Source organism: Bombus impatiens, unplaced genomic scaffold, assembly GCF_000188095.3.
Source record: "Bombus impatiens unplaced genomic scaffold, BIMP_2.2 scf_0154, whole genome shotgun sequence".
NCBI lineage: Eukaryota > Metazoa > Arthropoda > Insecta > Hymenoptera > Apidae > Bombus > Bombus impatiens.
The window spans coordinates 163,957-185,062 of NT_176573.1; the positions used below are offsets into that span (position 1 = coordinate 163,957).

Genomic DNA, 21,106 nt, shown 5'->3' on the forward strand with positions numbered 1-21,106 from the left:
TGGCACTGTCACCATTAGCGGTAACGGGTAATGCTTGGATTCCACGCAATCAACCAAACGATTTAGCGATCATGAGGAAAATTCACGAAATTTCTTCCAGTCTGAGAAATTTTGTTCACAAGCGACGTAGTCGTCAAGAATAATTCATTCGTTGGTGTTGTCGTTAGTTGGAAACGAGAAATATTTAGGAGTATGAATCAACGTGTTCGATCATTCGGTAATTCAAGAACAGTACTCCAACAATCGATGATCAATCGACGGACAGTCTAACAATTTCGACGATGAAACGAATGTTATCACTCGTTTGATAAATAGTATCAGATAGATGGCAGTACATTTTATGTAAAAGATTCTGCACAAAATATGACCGATAAGGGAAGCCAGAGGTGGATTAAAACTTTTACCGGGAGATTGCCGACATCGTCGACTCTCCATTTCTAATTCATTAATTAAATCCTATGTAGAGCGATCCCAAATCTCTACTCCCCAACAGGAATTTTCCCAAAGTCCCCGATGGCCTGTTCGTCCCCGAGGGAACCTTTCCCATATGAAACGGAAAGCCTAATGAACGGCAAAAAGTGGATTAATATGTTTTGGAATGTACAATTTTAAAGCTTCCTAAATGATAGCTATTTCGAATTTTCGAATCTACTTTCAAAAAGTGTGCATTAGCATTGAATTGTTTAGCATTCTAATTGCGATAAAGTAAAAAGTATATGTCGGTACATATAAAGATAAATTTGTAATTGATCAATACAATAGATACAACGTGATTCAGGAGTGGACAAAGCACACAGGAACAATGAGAGAAGTTCACATAAACATGTGCCCTATTTGATCGTGTTTCAAAGTTACAGCCACTTTTGCGTTACAGTAATCCGCGATAGCTTGTGCTCACAGGAGGTGCTCGAAATGATCACTCTCGGTTCGTACGCAAGTTTGTAGTCGTCGTGTCAAAGAATTTCGCAATCTTTCAATAATTCCGGCTGTCTGTCGAATAATACAAGCAAAGGTAGCTATTTCGAACAAGTTTCTATGAAGATACGCTGTCGTGGATTATCGTAACGCAAACCTGGCTACGACTTCGAAACAAGTTTAAATAGGACACGTGCTTATAACATGAACTTTTTTCATTGTTTTCGTGTGCTCTGTCAGCTCCTGAAGTTGATCCCACATGTTCCGAAACGCTCCATATATGTTGAATAAAAATGCTGCAGAAGTTGCTGAAACGATTCATCTTATTCTTAGTGACAATGCGGTAGTACGTGCACGTTAAAAATGACATCATAAATTTTTCAAAGGAGATCCCGATTCTAGTCCGAAACGTTCGCGTTTCAGTGGCTGTAAGAAAATAAAAAAAAAAAAAAAATGGTCGGAAGAGGATTGCGGAATGAAAATAGCAGAAAAATGGTAATCATACGTATCAAGAGATATGATACTTTAATGATTCGGATAATATTTCTACTGTTGAAAATAAAGATAAGTTTTGTTTACAGAAGCAGGCCTACGTAAAATATCAAATTAAAAGCACAGGATTTTTTATCACATTCAATAATGAATGTTTTTACGCACTGTACACTCTAAAGCTTGTCTTGTATTTTATGCGTAGCCATTCCCATTCTAATCTGGTATTATCGAAATTACCAGTCGTCCTATCTGTCTTTATTAAGATCGACGAGCTTTGTGCGGCAATACGTAGTATACGAGTATGCGAAGATTGCAGTGAGACATGTCCATACCTGTGGTGTCTAGAAAATGGCGTGTACTATTAATTATAACTAATGCGCGTCTCCGTCAGTAATCATGGTTAACGATCGGTTATACTGGCTTCGTTCCATACGTGCCTTTATCCTTACGCGAACGTGTAACTGGTTCACATAGATGGGTGCAACATTTTTTTTAACAATACATTCTCTCATGTGCTGCATTACCTGTGCGTATAAATACGTTGCGAGGTTTTTTACCATTAATTAACACAAAAATTAATATTTATATAATCAACATAGTGGTAAACATATAGAAAGATCTATCGATTAGATTAGATGAAGAGAAAATGAAGTACAAAACTTCAGAAACTGTTTTCTTTTCTTTTCTGTAGATTTCTCTTTGAAAAACTTCAATCGCGCATAAAATTTAAACTTAGCAAACCAATATCGTAAAGTATCCAGTTTCTGTTGAAACAACAAAATTCATCTCTTTCCAGACTCGAAATAAAAATATTAATTGAAGCACTTTATGTAAGAAACATGTGTGTCTAGCGAATTATCATACCGAGTATTATGGTACAAAAACTATTTATTCGTCTGTTCTACCACATACCATTCTGGATTATTTCCAAAACTATTAACGGAGACGAACTCTGGTTATGGCGTGATAATGAGGTAGCACGGTAATGGACGTTTATTTTGAATCGGCAGAACGGCGAAACTTACTATACAGAAGGCAACTTCAGTTGTGCAACCAGTTTGCTCGTCCTAATAGACATCCTGTTTTCTTGCGGTAGTCCGCTTTAATTAAACGTTTTACCCATTTGTAGTAATTTCTAGATCGATTGATAAAAAACAATACGACTTGAATAATGCATTAAATTTGGCACGAAGTATAGGTACATACCACTGTTTTTGCGTGCCAAGACAATCGCGGTTAGAGTTACATAATTTTAGTAAAATATAGTCAACTATTTCTATAACATGGTTGAATCGTTTCACGTTGTATGGAAGCGTGTTATAGGAGGGCTGTCGCAATTTTTGCACCATGTTATATCGAAATTGTGCTTTCAGAGTGCCGTGTTACAAGAGAGTCGAGAGTTGTAACAATGTGTGAAAATTAACAAACTATTTTCCATTATACAGGCTGTTCCGGGTTTTCCCTGTTGAAAGATGTCGGTATGTTCTAAAAGTTTATTCTAAAGGTATATTCCTAAAAAGTGTCATATAAACACGTGCCATTTTTAAAGATTTATAACGTTCAGTAACGTCTTTTCGACAAAATATGAATAGATTATAGATATTTACATCTAGTATCATAATACTTGAACGAGTCCATTTTCTGTCAAGATTGACAGCGACAAAAAATTCATTACTCTTTGAAGATCTCGTTCATAACTCGTGCAAGTTGGAGTGGAGAAGTTATCGTGATACCTTCTAACTGTACTGCCAGATGTAAATATTTTTCACCAATTCATACCTTGTATCGCACGTTTATTACCGCTATTTTGTATTATGTTAATTACACTTACATGATGATTTTTCTTATCTTGACTTATAGAATGTACCGACAACGTTTAGCTGAAAAAATCTCGAACACGCTGTATAACAGTATATAAAGCATTTGGTTCTCTTTTTTCTTGGCCAAACCTTATCAGTCTGTTCTGTACGTATAAATAATAAAAAAAAATATTATAGAAAATTGATCAGAAAGCTATGGCGATAACAATACGAAATATGACAGAAGTGATAGTGGATTTATAGTTAGTATGTGATACAGAAGAAAAGTAGATTGACAACGAATGTAATCGTCTATCGCATAATATGTATCCTATTTCAAAATGTTCATCAATCCCGTCAATCGACGCAACACTGACAATGGCAAGAAATTGAATTCCTCTCTATACGAAGTTCATTTTCATTGTTCTTCGCTTCAATCCATCAATCATCACGTCGCTTCATATTGATTTATTATTTTTCTTTTTTCTTGTTGCAAATTTCTTCATACGTAAAAACCAAAGGGCGAATATAAAACAGATATAAAACGGGAATCGGATAAACTTGGACGCCAAATTACAATCCCCTTCGCATTCTTTACTTTTCTTATAACATCTCAAAGGAAACTTCGATTGAATCATACTCAAATATGTACATTTTTTTTGTTGTCATGATCATATGATAGAAGAATATTCGGTAAATTTCATTGGCATTTTACTAAATTTATGTGCTTATTCGTAAGTAACTTAGAAACCAGTTGATCGCGCAATGTATCATGATATTTATTGAAAATAGTCTCCTTCGTACAAATCTGGAATAATCCACATATATAATCGTGAATTATGAGCTAACCTACCTGAATGTCTCTACTCTAATCATAAATTATCGTTTCTCTCATATCGTCGATATTGCATCATGTTTGATTCGAGTGAAATTGATGAGGACTCGTGTATGTTGTACACGAGGCATATGACAGAGATCGTTCTTGCCTGATGGTCGTATGACAGTGACGACACACGGTTTTTCTCTGATGTGCAACATCCGCTCACATCCATACGCGTACACCGCGCGTGTCTGACCGTATACATATTAACAGAAGGAGAAAATGAGAGAGAGAGAGAGAGAGAGAGAGAGAGAGAGAGAGAGAACAAGAAAAAGAGCGACAGCGGGACAGCAGAAGAAAAGAGCATACGCACGGACATGCAAAACGTGCTGGAAAAGGTGGGGTTCGGTGCGTCGAAGCAAAGCCAAATGCTTCGACGATCGAAAGTATCCTGGTTATTGTTCTTGCCGGCATGTTACAAACAACATCGCGTCATTCGGTAGAAACCAAACATCGTTGTTATGATAATATAAGGCAAGGCAGGACGATGTCTGTTTTTGGTATTGGATACGTGATTTAGATACGTATTAGATGCGTTTTGAAGTAGATGCACGTATGTATATGTGTATGTATAAAACACTACATTAGAAAGGAATTAATATCGGCGTAAAATTCCGTAACATTGGCCGTAGCGTAGTATCTTTATCGATTATAGGTTTCAAGATATTTTCAGATATTCATCCGTTCACTCGTAAAAATCATCGATATGCTTAATCCTTTGTAAATGATAAGAATGAAACAATGGAAATAGGTGTGATTATTACACTACACGATAGTTTATCGTCTGGCTCGAGATCTATCATTAATTCCGATCGAATTACTTTCAACGCTCGAATAAATCAATTTTTATAAATAGGTCAAAGAGGAGTTTAACCCTCCGCAACGGAAATTTTGTTTGTCCATTGAAAAGAACAAAAATGACAATTTGTCGCAATTTTTTACTTCGATCGGAGGCCTGAAAAGCACTAATCGTTACAAACGGACTATTATAAGACACGATGATATAGCGATAGATAAACATAGTGGGATTTAAAAGATACGTATTTAACTTGTATAAGCTACATGATGCTATAAAGAATTACAACGTAATTAAGATTTTGAAGTCGTTGCTTGTATGCAACCGTTTTCCTGTTGATGCATTTCGTCGGGGACATATTGTAGGTTAAAGTACAAAAGGACGGAATAATCCCGATGCGACAGCGCGAATCGGAGCCGACGGAACCTGTGGAAAAACACGGCTACGGTTTACCGGGTAAAATTCCTACGTTGCTGGTTTGTTCCCACTGCAAAAAGTCCCATGCTAATTCAACGTTGAACGCTTGAGAACTCATCACGGATGAGTTAGCACGCCTCATGATCCTTCGCAACGTCGAGCTTTGGATCCCGATTACACCGAGAGGGGATGCCGCGACATGGTAATAAACCTTCGTAACCTTTGTATCAGTCCAAGGGAGAAAACGAGTGCACACAACTTATTCTTCTATTCACTTTTTTCTTCGCGAAGGAATTTTTTGAAATCTCTCAGCGCGACGCAGTCAGGGTCTTTGGTACCTTTCTTTTTCACAATCTCGAACCGTTTCTAACTCCAATTGTAAAATTAAGGGTAACGTAATTCGCTTATCTTTTTCAAGTCGTTACTGATTTGTACGACGTTAGTAGCGAAACAGGAAATGAAGGAAAGAGATCTGTTCTTAAAAAGTTATTCTAACAATTTCTTATTATAACGTAGAAATGTGTAATATAATATTAATATAGGTATATTAATGTTACAATAAAACATTGTGAACTATACGGAAGTGGTAGTAACGAGGATACAACAGAAATAGGATAGGCTGATATTATAGACCGATGTACGAGTATTTCCATGTATATGATTTTTAGGTGCACGTATACACAGTAACTCTTAATTGGATGGTGTGCTTAAAATAAATGGCTAGAAGAATGTACATAAGGAAATAAATCCTAAATGATCATTTTTATAGATTTATGTAATTAATAGAACTGTGTGCTTAAATCCTGAACAAAAGGATAAAATGAAATTCTTTTTAGATAATTTCTCGTCATATAAATGGCCATGGTAGCTTTCAAAATATATAGATACTTCATTTCCATACGAATATTTTGAATATCTTACCATTATTTTTCAAACTTATTTTATTTTCGAAATATTGTTCCAGATGACGCAGTTGCATCCATGCAATTATTATCAATACTTCTCCAGTGAAATAAACGTCTTTGTGCTACGGTCACAACATTGTTAAACCAATTTATCAAATGTCCACATCTGAAAATTCTAAAAACTCAAAGATAATTAAAAGATATATATATAAGATATCCTAGAGGTTGAAACAATTCTTGAAACGTTTATACAGAATTTTAGACCATTTATAATTAAATTCAATTTTAATATACACATCCTATCAGAAGCGTATCTCTTATCCAAATACATAAATGAAATTTTGATTAAATATCGATAACGATTAAACAATCACAATGAATTAACTTTACAAGTAAACTGATAGGTATAATAGAGCATGCGAGCGGTTCAAAGAATTCCTTTTGCGATATTGGCGTGTCCAAATGACTTTGGACGTGCATCGAATAAGAAATAATCGTTTAAATAAACGATCGAATGCTAAATAACGATCGAATCACGAAAGTAACCGCTCTTATGATGTGCTTATCGTATATGGACTGCATGTGTGATGTAGCCATTATAAGAAAGGTAGTGTTTACGACTGCAATGGAATTCGACGGAACAATAGACATTACCATCGGTTTTAGCGAGGTTTCGGGACTCGTTATTGTTAACGCTTATGTTCTTTTACATATCCATACGGCACGTTGCTAAAGAATATGTTCTGTTCGCGATAGTGATAATCATAATAACCTCAGAAAATGTGACAAACAATTTTCGTTATGCCAACAAACATACTGGTAATTAAGCATAGTGAAATTACTGATTTAATATCCTGCTACTGAAATTGCACTGATAAAACGGTTCGTATCTACATACGTTTTTTAGTTTCATCCATTTAAAATACATGCAATTACGAGATATCAAGAACGTGCATATTGATAATTAAAACATTTATTTGGTTATATCTTAAATTCTCGCAAATTCGATTATAGAAACAATAAACTTATTGGAACATAAATTTGAATTAAATCGTCCATTAATCTCCATCATTTTGGAACAATATATGCGTTGACCATATCAACCGCATATATTCCATAATATTCACATTGAATAATAATATCGTAACTACATATACCAACAATGATATAGTACCATACAGTGCAACAAGTACAGTGTGTCAATGCGCAGTTTCTGTAATTACATTGTAAGTATGAAAGTACATGCTTTATTGAATGCTGTAAAAAATAATTTGAAGAATTGAGCGTTAAGATGTTCAAAAGATGTATAAAACTTGATTTTATAATAACAATTAGAAAGACACGCGAAATAGATTGAAAATTTATTTTGCAGCCAGAAGGCTCTTCCTAGTTAAAAATGTTGAGCGCAGTTAAAGGTTACTTAAAATTAATAGCGAAAGTGAATTGGTACCACAAAAATAAGATTGTTCAGCTAATAAAAAAAGGATCGTACGGTTGTTCCAAAAAATTAAAATAATTTTTAGGAAAGAGACACGAAAAAGTAAGTAATAATTTAGTAGTAGTAGTAATTTAGTAATAGTAGTAGTAAGTAATAATTTAGTAGGAAGTAGTAATTTTAGTACAAAATATATTTCTCCATTTGTAATCGATATGTTGTTCTTTTTAGTATGTAAAAGGTTCACTCTTATACTAAATTCGTTTTAAGCAACTTTCAACTTTAGGGAATCGAGGAAAGTACCGATTGTGAAAGTGTACGAATATGTTGGATCTTGGGAAAGTATCGACAAGAAACTTAGGAACAAGTGTATTTATTTTAATCGTTAATCACTCTTCAAGCGTTAAGGTTGATACGTAGATTTTGAAAAGTTGTATGATATTGAATAAAATAGGAAGGAAACGTCAAGAAATTCGTGTAATTTTTAGCTTTGTATCAATGGCATCCTTTTTGTTAGGAAAACGTTCGTCGAATCTTGAATGCGTCAGCGATGAATTTTTGTGACGATACGCATGTACGTAGGTGCCTACGCACAAGAAACAGGTCTTGTGGTTCATCTCAGGTAAGTGGATCTTCCAAGAGCCAATCAACCAACTTAATTACCAAGGGCACTCTCAGCTTGCTCACAAATCACACACCTTCATAACTCTCGAGTTTGCTGCCTGTCGATAGCTCGGCGACATGATCGGCTTACGAAACTAATGTAAATATCAAGTCTTTACAAAGATTACGATAATTTGCGGTGGAGAAATCTTCCTTTCAAAATAATCGAGTTTTACCACGTACATTGGCATAGGATTACATTTATATACACACGCGTACGTAAACATATTTATTTAATAACTTCCTCATTATCGAAAGTAATATTTTAAACGAATAGTGCTGAAGTGTAACGATCCGTAGCTTTAGAAATTGTATTTGTATTACATACTTTCATTTTTTTAACTTTTAAATACACACATGTAAGATCATATCTGCTTTAGATTTTGAGTTAAGGATTCTGAAACACCCTGTGTGAATTACATTAAATGTGTAATTTCTTTGAAACAAACAGTGGAAAGATTAATCGTGATCTTGTAACCTATTTTCTCTACAGTTTCATTATTTTTTTAACTACAGTTCACAATGTACTCAATTGTTGATACATTGTTCTTCATAATTACCTTCCTCGTGTAAAATCGTACGTACTCGATTAATGCTATCTGTTCCCATGATGTCGCTCTCTTAAGATTTTGTATTATCGAAGACCAAGAAAAGAATTCTTGATACACTGATTAGCCGCGTGGAATCGCGCACGGCCGTTTGATATAGCGCTAATTTAAACTGGCGCGAAATCAAGTTAGTTCCCTTTTTCTACAAATGTTTGCGGTTTAATGTACCTTAGGGAGAAATGAAGTCGGTTCGTTCGGTACGGGCCTCTGTATCTTCGCAAGTTATTGCGTGAAATGTTTTCATCAGCTTCGCCGGCTAGTCTCTCGCGAAATGAAGAGTTACGATCTGGTAGCGTTAAGGAAATGGTGTACCTTCTTCGTTCACGCACAATCAAGGACTACGATTTTCCATGTGTAGCACTGCGCCGTTTCATTGACATTTTTAGTACTGCAATGTACACTTATACGAATATCACATTTCTACGTCTCTTTAAAAGTAACAGAATTAATATTTATAAAAGATGGTTCGTTCGTGTGTTTCGCAAATATGCGGCGTGCAGATACAATGACACTACGATCAGGAAAGAAAAATAGCTCTACGAGAAATGAAAAATGGAAAACATAAAATAAAAGTTATTCATAGAGAAGAAATTGCCTTAAATATGGCTGATGCTTTTTGTTTTGCTTCGCTCTATTTCATGCCCGGCCATAGATAAATTGTACTTTTAACGAATTACAAACATCGAACATATCGCTGTTTTGCTTTGATAGTGGCACAACTTAAAGTATTTCAAATTTTTTTTTTTATCGAATAGAAGGTATATATTATGTTTTTACTTTTATCATGCAAAGCGGTATATATATGTATAATTCCATCAGTTATACGTCAGTAGGCGAAATTACTTACTTGTGCTGCTATCAATATGGCCTTAGTTTTACAACTACACGTGTTCATCTTCAGTCGTTTTCTAACGCTACAACTGAAGCGTTGTGTTCTTTTCGCGAGTAGTGGCGTATCTTGCGTTAAGTCAGCCTTATAATGTTGCTGAACCGACGGACGTTTCTTCGTAAAGTTTAAAACGTCCCTCCTCCGAAGTTTCCAGTTGTGCCAATATCGAAGCAAAGCGACGGTATCATAAGCGTTTATAGGAATTGTTGTCAATTCTAGAATCAAAGTTATATATTGAGCGGTATAGAAAATGTTCTCATCCGTTTCTAATCTGGAACAAAGTTTATCATGCCTGAATGTGTCCCATTTTGTGCTTCGCATTATCCAACGTAATAAACATAAACGTAAGTAGAGAGTACATTAATCTACAGCAAGATGCTTTAAGGCGAGACGTAATTAAGTAATTAAGACGTAATATTTCGAATCAATTTTACTCGAAAATAGAATATCATAGAAGAAAATCATATTCTACATTTTGGTTTTATTTTTTCACGTAAAACCATGTATAACTTTCACTTAAATATTTGTAATTCGATGTTCGGTATTTCGATACTTATAAGAATGTGTATTATATGAATATTATATGCAAAGGTGTATGAATGATATTAAAAGCCATTCACGACCGAATTTAATGATATTCTTAACGTTTGTTAAGCTATTTGCAAATTGAATATGTATAGGAAAGTTACTGACTATGTATAGATATATAGCATAACAAAGAGTGTGGCTATATTCTACAATATCAGTTTCGAAGATTTACCTAGAAAAATTTTATTTCTATGTGCTAAATAGTTGCGTTTTATTTTATTATATTAAAATATATAATATAGAATAATATCTTCAAGTATATAAATATATAATAGGATTGTATAGTAAGAGTCATATAAACGTACATATATCATGGGGGCATAAAAGTATCGTAAAGTATTTTACTGCTGTTGACGAACATATCGATTGCTATTATCATATGCCAGACGTGAATACTAACTCCTATACGAAATAGTTATTTCTTGATGTTTCCAATGGACGTCAGTGAAGTCCGCGAAAGTAGCAAGGGAATATACAAATTTAAATCGCTAATATACAAATTTAAAAAGTTATGAAACTTTGGAGATAGAGTAGAAGATATATAGGTATATATTATGCATTTTCTCTTGTTTTTTTGCTGCGCAAATTCACTCTAAGGGTAAAATTGACACCTGAAAATCCGGCTATTTTCTGCCTTTGCGTTATAACTCTTGATAAATTCTTTATCAGCTCCTAATCCAATATCTGCTAATCCGTGATCTAAAAAATCAGAAGAAATAGCTTTTGCCTGAAAACCTGTTTTCTATCTTTTACAGTTCGCGAGTTATATCGCAAAAGCGGGAATTGGACGGATTCTCAGGGGTCAATTTTACTCCCTTAGGGTAAATTTGGATAGTAAAAAAAAAGAGGAAGGAAAAATGCATAATACATACCTATATATTCTTTACATATACTCTAAGTTTCATAACTTTCGGAATTTGCGGGTTGGAAATCTGCTGTTGTAAGTAACGTTTCTTACTGTAAGCAGCTTCTCGTATTCGGTTAAACTAGAAGTTAATTACTCGTAAAATCGTATTAGCCACTTACCCGATTTTAACTATATTCTTTATTCGCGTTGTTCGATAGAACAAAGTAACACGGTTTATTTGCAATCTTTTTCGATATCTTAAAAAGCCATGAGATTAGTTTCATGGCGCCATAAATCACCTTGTCAACTATGATATCGTATCTTTTCTTTCTTTCGTTTTCTTTGCGACGCAACGTTCATGGCTGCCGGGACGATGGTAATTTCATGTTCCTTGTTTGACGCAAATTTCAAGATTGATAGACACATAAAAGCGTACTATAATTTTCTATTATTCTGAGTCAACATAAGCCGAACGTTATATTTCCGTTATACCTATTTCCAGATATTTTTTACCGAACATTTTTTTCATTAAATTGACATTTTTTTATATTTTTATTCTTATATTCTTGTGTAGAACACGTAATATTATTTACGTTAACGAACGATCTTTCTTCGCTCGTATCAAATTGATTAAGATTTCCAAATTTTCCTAACTATAAAATCATGCGACTCATTGTAGGACGGTATCGAATTTATATCGTATACTCCGATTTTGTTTTATGGCACATATCACGTCATAAAAATTTATTGTACCTACGTATAATACTTGAGCATGAAGAGACACGAATCGTTGCGTTCGCAACATCGTATTTCTGGTTCTTTGCAGTTTATTTTATGTGCTTTATATGGATGGCACGGTTAACCGTAGTAAAACAGAGCAGGATGTGATTCTACATGTAGAACATAAAAAAAAAGATTTGGTACAATATTTTGTTATCCGAGGCTTTATTTTCGAGATAATCGACTTTGAAGATTTGACAAGTATACTTAAATTTAGCTAATTTCGGATTGAACAAAAGTAAATATAATCGACAAGGGTTTATTCCGGAAAACAAAGAGTTATATACTCAGATATTTTTGGGGCTGTTTTATCGTCAACTTGAGGTATGTACATATAGCCAACTGTTTCGAGATTACGCAGTTCTTGCCATTTCCTTGTTAGTAAATATCTATTTCCTTTATATCTGTTCTAAATTCTGAAACTGCGCTCTCGCCGACTATGCCGACATTTATCAATATGCCAATCACAAATATTTAAATGAAGCAAATAAAATATTTGAATCGTAAATTGAATCCGTTGTCAATACTTTTGTATTCACGATTCATGCATAACTAAAAAGATACTGCACATATACATATTTTTGAGTTATTGCCAAAACATGTAACCTGTTATTATTAGTTACGTAATATCTCAATATTTAAGTTTCAAATAGTTGAAAAGTGTTTGATATTCGTAATATAGAGTTTATCGTGCAATTTCTAATAAGCTGCCGTATTTGTACTCAACATATACTTAAAATTAAAAGTGAAAATTTGAAATAATAATTTTAAGTTACGAAGTGGATAGTTAGAAAACTTCGCTGTATTTCAGATGTTCGTAGTAGAACATTAGATTGTACTCGAAAATGTGTAATTTCAAATATCGTTTTATTTACGTCACTTTCCTATTTAGAATATAATCAAAATAGTATACATTTGAAAAAAAAAAAGAAAATTTTGGGAGGTTATTGCAACTGACATCACATAGAATTGTATGCAAACCTCTAGTATATTATAATTTGTGCCTTTTTTTGTAACGGTTGTGTTGATAGCGCAGAACGTTTCAAAAGTTGAGTCAGTTGATCGTGAAATGAATATAAATTTAATCGCGACGCCATGCCGTCTCGGAATTTCCGGCATTGCTGCTGCACTACCATCTTGCAATTTATATTCCATCTTCGTTGCTCTTTCGACAATTTAACGAGGTCGTCGTATAACAAAAACTTCTGTGTGCAAATTAATATCAACGAAAGGTAGCCTAGAAGCTCTGTAACGCTTTATTTTGGTTAATTAATACTTTATGCGTTTGATCTTACTTATATAGGCCTACATACATACCATAGAAAATTTGTATGTGCATATTGTGCGTGTCGTATAAAACATTTTAATATTTTATTAGCATAATAGTAATATAACGAGACGCGACTGCCAGTCGTACATTGCCAAAATTTGAATCTGAACTGAAAATATATTTAGAAGTTGCAAAGTATTTACTGCAATCTTATATCCAGTAAAACAGTAATATACAGTATTAATAGTCACCATAGTCAGCGTATAGAGAGTATTAAATATGGTCACACTAGATACCGAGACTTATCATTATCGTGGATGATTGCTTGTTTAAATACTTTCATCATTTCTGTAAAATATATCTTACTTATAATATAAAAATATTTTCGAGATCGTTAAAAATTTTACTAATATAACCGTGATAATTAGATGTGGTTTCGATGACAGTGGAATTTCAAAATGTATCGTATTCACAAAACATAACCACAAGTATTCGAATACTTTCACCAGCCGTTGTAACTAATATAATATAACGTAAATACATGACATATGTAATGACAGTATTTCTGAAGAAAAATTATTTCTTTGGGCATTTATAGAAATTCTATCAAATTCTGATTTGATTTCCAATACCTTCCAATTTTGTTGAGAATTATTAGACCAACGTAGGTTTGTCATTTGATCGTTGAAGCAGATGCGAAGTACCTTTAAGCTCTCATTTATGTCATTTCCAGCTTCGCCGTCGTTCTGAAGTTTGATCGGAAGTGGAAGACATAATCAACCGATATTTTCGTTGCGTTTTAAGTAAATTTCTGATATAATTACCAATGGTTTACTTATATCATACTTTTATTATGGTTTTCATCTATGAGAGCTATTTATAGCCACTGGATTAAAATGGAAAATCTCATGCAAACTGCTCAAGCAACGTTTCAATTATTCTTGTAAAAAATTGTGCTCAAAAAATAAATGCTCAGAAGGACAGAGATATTTCGGAATAATGGTCCATTTCTTGACTTTGTCGTAGCCTTTGAAACTTTATGCAACTCCGTCATGTCTCCATACGTTGTATCGGAAACATTTTAAGCATCACGAGTAAGAAGTCGTGAAAACAAGAAAGCACGTTGACACGTTTTTATTTTATTGCAACATAAAAGAGTTTTACTTTATTTGGTAGATGTTTTTTTTTTATATTGGCGTATGAAAATATAGTGGAACAGAAACGTATGGAAATTAAGTTTCAAAGACGCATGAAAACAACACAGGAAGCATATACAAAAAGTATTCGTACGCTCCTTTTTTTATTTTTTATTTTTTAGACAGAATAACTTTTTACAAATTGGACCAAACCACTTGAGTTTCTTCGAAAAGTTGGAAGAATTAATTTACGATGATAACTTGTAAAAGATGGATGACGTGTAAAAAAAGTTTTAAGGAAATTGCAATCGGTCGGAAAAGCGACGAAAATAGTAAAGGTCACTTTTTACGACTTTCTTATCTGAGTCTATGGAATGTAAATGAAAATTTAAAAAGTACGTTTTATCGTTTTATGTTGGTCATATGTATCTACATATAGAAAATTTTATCGAAATCGGTTAACGTTGCTATGAGCTATAAACGGCTAAAAATGGTGAAAGCCGCAGCTTTTCACGACTTTCGATCTACTAAATGTACACCTTTCGATGCCTTTCGCTTGTTTCTACATCAATCGATTTCGATGTTTTCAGCGTGTAATAGGAGAAATATATTTACAGAACGTGTTATTTAAATTTTTTTATTACAGGTTTAGATTTTAAAAATCTGTAAAAAGTGACCTTTTTCTTCGTAATTCCGACCGATTGCAATTTTTAACAATTTTTTTTACTCGTTGTCTAGCAAACTAATTTTTCTAATTTGTAAAAAAAAAAACGCTCAAGTCGTTTGATTTAATTTTAGAAAAGTTATTGCGTTTTAAAGAGTGTACGAATATTTTTTATATTCACTGTACATAATCTTGTTTTACGACAAAATGCGTATCCATGTTTATGGAAGTTTGCAACTTGCAAACTTTTAATCGTAAAAAGAATGGCATGAAAATCCTATTAAATTCTAGAAGTTTTGTCGAATTTTGTCAGAAATTTTATCGACTTTCATTTATGATTTAGGTAACGTAAAATCAGATGACGAAAGAAAATGCTTGTTTGTTATAAGGCATACAATACAGGTGCAAGGTTGTACTAATTGATACCTCATTAATTGCTTGAAATTAAAGTACGTTATATCTATTTCGAAATATTTTTCAGGAGAAAGATTACGAATTATGTGATTTTCGCAGTTATTATAAAATCTATTCCAAGTATCTCTTATTTCTAAGGTATAACAATGAACATATCTTATGGTAAATTAAGGTTGAAGTTCCTTCTTCATTGCGTTTTGTACTTACGTTCTAAACAGTATTTAATTGCGTCGGAATCAACACGATATGACGTTACGTGGTAGAAATGCAAAGAACTGAGTGACGTGATATATTACCCGAGAGAAGAATTCTCGTGTATTTTTAATTTACGAGTTGGTTTCTAAGGAGGTTGTTCATTTATGATTGGTTGATTCTATTCCAATAAAAAGTGTAATTCGCGAATAAGCTAAATAAGTTTTATTGTTCTTTAAAGATGACTGTAGGGTAAGTCTTCAGAATCTCAATGGGAAGTTTTAGAAAGTGACCACGATGTTGTCCATAACGATGCACCATGAGTTGCGTAACTTGTTACTAGTGAATATCTCCTAAATAGAATAAGTTATCGACGTGCTGTTTATTAGAACACCTATAATTACAAAGGATACAATATTAACAGTGCGTGAGATTTGTTCAAACATTGTTCTAGAGACCAGTTTCTCACATCAAAATCACATAGAACATGAAGAGAAGGAGACATTTGCTTCTATGTAACTTTGAAATAACTTTGACAGGTGAGATTTGCGGCGTAATCTGCATATGGATATTAACTTCGATTTAACGATCTATTTAAAAATGTGTGGAAGTTCAAGACTACCTATGAGTCCTTTAAACCCCGTATCGTGACATTTTGACACCGCGAAACTAATTAGTTGGCGAGTAATGATAGCAAATTACTACGTATTATTGAATCAATTCCGCAATTAAGAAGTAAATTTCATCTGTCAAGATTTCTTGAACAAATCATTGTACTCAGCAGGTTGTGCGTGGAATTTTATTTAAAACGACTAACATATGAGTCTGATAATTCGAAATTTATTGTGTATGAAAGAAATTCACAAACGTATACTGCGAACAATATATCCTTTGTAAATATGTGTAAATATACCAACATACCTCAACGTTTCGTTTCTCATAAAATATACTCATTTGTACTATGATAGTTTGCGTGATGCACGCTGTTGCAAATCGTCGCAAGGATTTGTGGACGCTAATTGCCAGCATTAAAAAGATTTCAATCTGGTACTTACTAACTTACCTTTCTCCTTCCCTCTTTCTCTCTCTATCTCTATCTCTCTCTCTTTCTCTTCCTTCTTCTCTTTCTCATTCTATGAGTGCATACGTTCATGTTCGCGGATGTTTATATTTTGACAGAAATTTTTATCATATGCATTTGCACGCAGCAACACAGGCATTTATCATGCATAATCTTAAACATAATTTATCACGTACTTTTGTAAAATATTCATAAATTTATATTTATTCATGTTAAAATTTCTTTATCTCTCTGTTGTATCAATTAATACCTACACATGTAGAGCAACACGTTAAAGCAGGAAGGTCTATGTAACTTTAATTAATGAGTTATTGCAGTATAATGCGAAATTATAAATAATGTATTTGCCGAGAGAAAATTCTTGTAGCGCAAACTTCCAAATCGCAAGGCTTCGAGACAATCTTTTTGTACATATAAAAATGTTTTATCTTTTATTTACTCTTTGTTTATACTACAATGTAATTGATAATTTACTATGAGCAGTGATTGTTTCACCTAAATTGTTTTCCAGATAGAATTTACACCAGAACGTTATATTATTATTTATATTATTATTTCTCACAATCCATTTTTTACACATTTAAATTTGATTTAGCACGTATTTTTTTAATCTCTTTATATACTCTAAACTTTTTTTGGTACCTTTTTCTTGTATTTGCTCTTCGACTTTGGTTTAAGTTTTTTGGGACAATTCAATTACCCGCCGCTTTTTTCTTTTTATTCTGTTTCTTTTTCCCCTCTACATTTATTTAAAACCTATTTGTCGCGGAATAAAGTGGCAATATCAAGTTCCGAAAGTCCTTTTAATACATCAAATTACGGCGAATTTTCCCCAATTTCATCTTTAATAGATACATTAGTTTTGATCTTCCATTTCGTATTTAAATTAGGACATATTATTTTGTCGTCTTGTATTCTTGAATTGATGAAATTATTATTTTCCTTATGAAGGATAATTTACTTGATATATTTACATATAATGATCCTTACAAGCGTATGAAATAATGAAATAATGTACTACAACGAATACAAATAAAATAAAAATTTGATCGAAGATTTTTATTTAAAACCAATTTAGTATTTATTTTACATTGGATTTTTACATCGGCAATCTTCTATTCTACTTTTTCATATGCACTGTATTTTTCAACGTTTTCTTCGGTAAGCTATCTACCGTATGAAAACAGAATTGCATCGTTGAATGTATGCAAACAAAATTTGAGAATAACAATTTCGATACGCCATAGGAAAGCTTATATTTTAATTTCGTTTCTTTTTATTTCATTCATTTTGTTCACGCGAACGCATTCAACCTGCATTATTTGCCAAGAGGATGTGTCTTTCATTGATTTCTTGCAATGTTTCCCAACGAAGAAATCGCCGATGAAATAATCTGCTTTCGAAATTTAGTTTGCTTTTTAGTTTAAGAATCGAAACGCAAAAAAGAATACGTAACGATGATAGTTGATTTGTCAAGTAGGCCTGCACTTGCGGAGCATCGAAGAACCGAGGATGACGGCGGAGACGGCAGCTCCTTGTGTGCAGGGGATGCAAGGGGTGCAAACTGCTATGGCTGGTCAGGGTACGTTGCAACAGGTGCAAGATGGAAAGTCCGCCGGTGGTTACTATTCTTCGACTTCCGCCGTCTACGACCCGGAATACGCCCGCATGGAGGCTTGGCTCGACGAACATCCCGACTTCGTCAACGACTACTTTCTCAGGTTGTTATCAAAATGATCATATAGTTTGAGATACGTTATTACGATATTGAGTTCGGGTTGATAATCATTGCGTCTATGAAAGTTCTTTATCGAAAGATAAAGGTAACTTATCATTATTAATATGTTTGCTAGTACAGCAGGTACATGGTACACCATAACGTCCACCGAAGGATACGTTTTATTCCTTGTACTTTTGTACAATATACTTTTGTAAACAGTAACAGTGCATTCCTTTTTGTTAATCAAACGCACCAATTGCATTGTTTATTTATTCCGCAGTATAAGTAGAATTAAATCTAAATTAATCTTGTAACACCAGGTATATCGAGTTGTAACATAAATGAGGACTTCTTGTAGGTAACCGTGTAAGTGGTAGACATCGAATTTTATAGGAGAGTGAAGTATCTTCTTTGACTTCAAATCATTTTTGAAATTTAATTTGTTCTGATCGTTGTACAGTCTTAAATGTACGACAATCCAAATTCGTCATAAAGTTTTCTATTCTTTGGACTAATATAGTAGAAATTCGTCAGAAAAAGAAATGCATTTGTAGAAAAGTCTGTATGTGTCATTTATTAGTTGCAGAGAAAACCAAATGTGTTATTCATTTAAATTTGCTGGCATGGTAAGTACCGATCTTTTTTGTACCTAGACAACATGTATAAAAACAAAAAATATATTTTTTCAAGATTTATTACAAAATTTTTATTACAAAAGCATATTTTATAATATTCCGAGTAAGAATTATGAAATTGATAGTATTTAGTATTCGGCCATGTTCATCGCTTAATGGCATAGAGGCGATGTTGCACGTATCTGTGGCATCACCATTTTTAACACTATTAGAAATTTTTACTTTTTTAAAACTCAACATTATTATTACAAGTAGAAATTGCTCTTAAATTCTGTACTACAGTGTTCCCATTGATATGTAGGACGTTGTACGATAAAAAAAACATGTTTTAATTTTTGCGTTTACAGCTTTGCCTACAAGAAACCTTCAAGTAAGTTCGGTCAAATAAAGAAAAATCTTGAGTTTAACGGAACTTACTTATGTTACGACCCAATATAACGCTGGTAGCGAATGTACCTAAGAATTGTATTTGATTGTCTTCTTGCTACTATAGTCAATTCGTTTGTAGAATCTCGTTGGTATTTAATTAGACTTTGCATTTGAATAAAATAACGGGAAAAAGAACGGGTAATAAAATTAAGCATAAAAACAAATGCAAACAAAGGTTGATACGGTATTAAATACATAAATATAATAACAATAAAAATATTCAACCCCCGAATGAATAGCGAAGGAAATAATTTTATTGAATATCGGGCTAATAGCAAAATTAACGAACAACATATTTGCTCGAATCGAAGGTAAAGCTTATCATGAAGGAAGTCGCAGCGTTAGAAAATCGTGATAAAATGACGGTTACGTAGTTGCATTTAATAATTACCGGGGTGATAAATAATAATGGTAGATTTTGTTAAATAGTAGTAATAAGCAATGATATCAAGTTGTTTCCGATATTTGCATATCTAATTCGTCTCGGTAATTACTGAGTAGCATTTCAGTTTGGAACACTGCATGGCCAAACAACCAACGATATATCATTTTTCTTTCTATCACTTTTTTAACGATCTTCACAGCTAATACATATACTTTTTATATATCCCGTGTTCTATGAATTTTTCATTAGATGCAAATACATTTTCTCGCAATAAATCTACATATTTTGCTGCTATACATTTTCCTTCGATACTTGGTAACTGTCCAACTTATTTATTACTCAAGTAGCTCCATGCGATATTATCAATTCATCATCGTGTCTTACACTGGCAGCTATGTATTCCAAGTAACATTCGTTTTACCTTTTAGTTTGATATTAATCTAAATTTGGATTCGTTAGCATTGATCATAGATTTATAGAAAGTGACAGTAGTTTGTTATAATATACTCTTTAGCGAAATTTATGCGCTCGCGATCATTTGCTTTCAAGCCGTATTTTTCTAGTTGCTTAAATAAGTGTAATACGTAAAATTTGTCGCTTTATCCGAATTCGAGAAGAAATGTTGCGGCATCTTATGTCAAAAACCGAAGGTGGCCGTCAGATTCCGATAGAAAAGCAAAGTAACACTAACTCGATTACAGTTATCAGAATTACCTGCTTTAATCTTTTGAGAATTTACTATATTCATTACATTTTATATTTTTTCATTACAAGCCTTCGTGATCACTTGTTGAGTAAAATATACGATATTTATGATTAATCATAAAATATGAATCAGAAATCATAAAATATATGATATTATCTTAAAGCCTTAAAACACTAAATGCGTAACCCTACATAATTTTTCATAACATTTTTTTTGTAACATTAGTTCCATCTACATATTAGATACAATAAACGATATTTTGTGTTTATGAATTTTTTCTTTTTTGTCTAACTTTAGTGTAATGTTTCTATGGAATTATTGCTCTTAATACATATAAATAATATATAATTATATTCCTATAAAAATGTAGAATGGAATCAAGGATGCAATTTATTTTCGGATACGTACTTAATTGTATTAATTAAATTGTCATTTTATCTGAACCTCCTGTGAAGCTAAA

At 33.0% G+C, this 21,106-nt stretch overlaps 1 protein-coding gene across 13 annotated transcripts in view; it reads left to right on the forward strand.

The window, feature by feature from the left end:
* The window catches only part of LOC100748123 (dual 3',5'-cyclic-AMP and -GMP phosphodiesterase 11-like), a 141,726-nt gene that overhangs the window by 106,559 nt on the left and 14,061 nt on the right, over positions 1–21,106 (forward strand). For 8 of the 13 annotated variants that reach the window (XR_004461204.1, XR_004461203.1, XM_024365868.2 and 5 more), the window contains one exon: positions 18,249–18,492. Coding sequence is in view for 11 of the 13 variants with exons in the window: in XM_024365868.2 (XP_024221636.1) it covers positions 18,249–18,492 (244 nt within the window). In the remaining 2 variants the exon portion in view is untranslated. The remainder of the gene's footprint in view (positions 1–18,248; positions 18,493–21,106) is intronic. The other 5 variants (XM_003487419.4, XM_033319442.1, XM_033319443.1 and 2 more) reach the window with 1 other exon arrangement.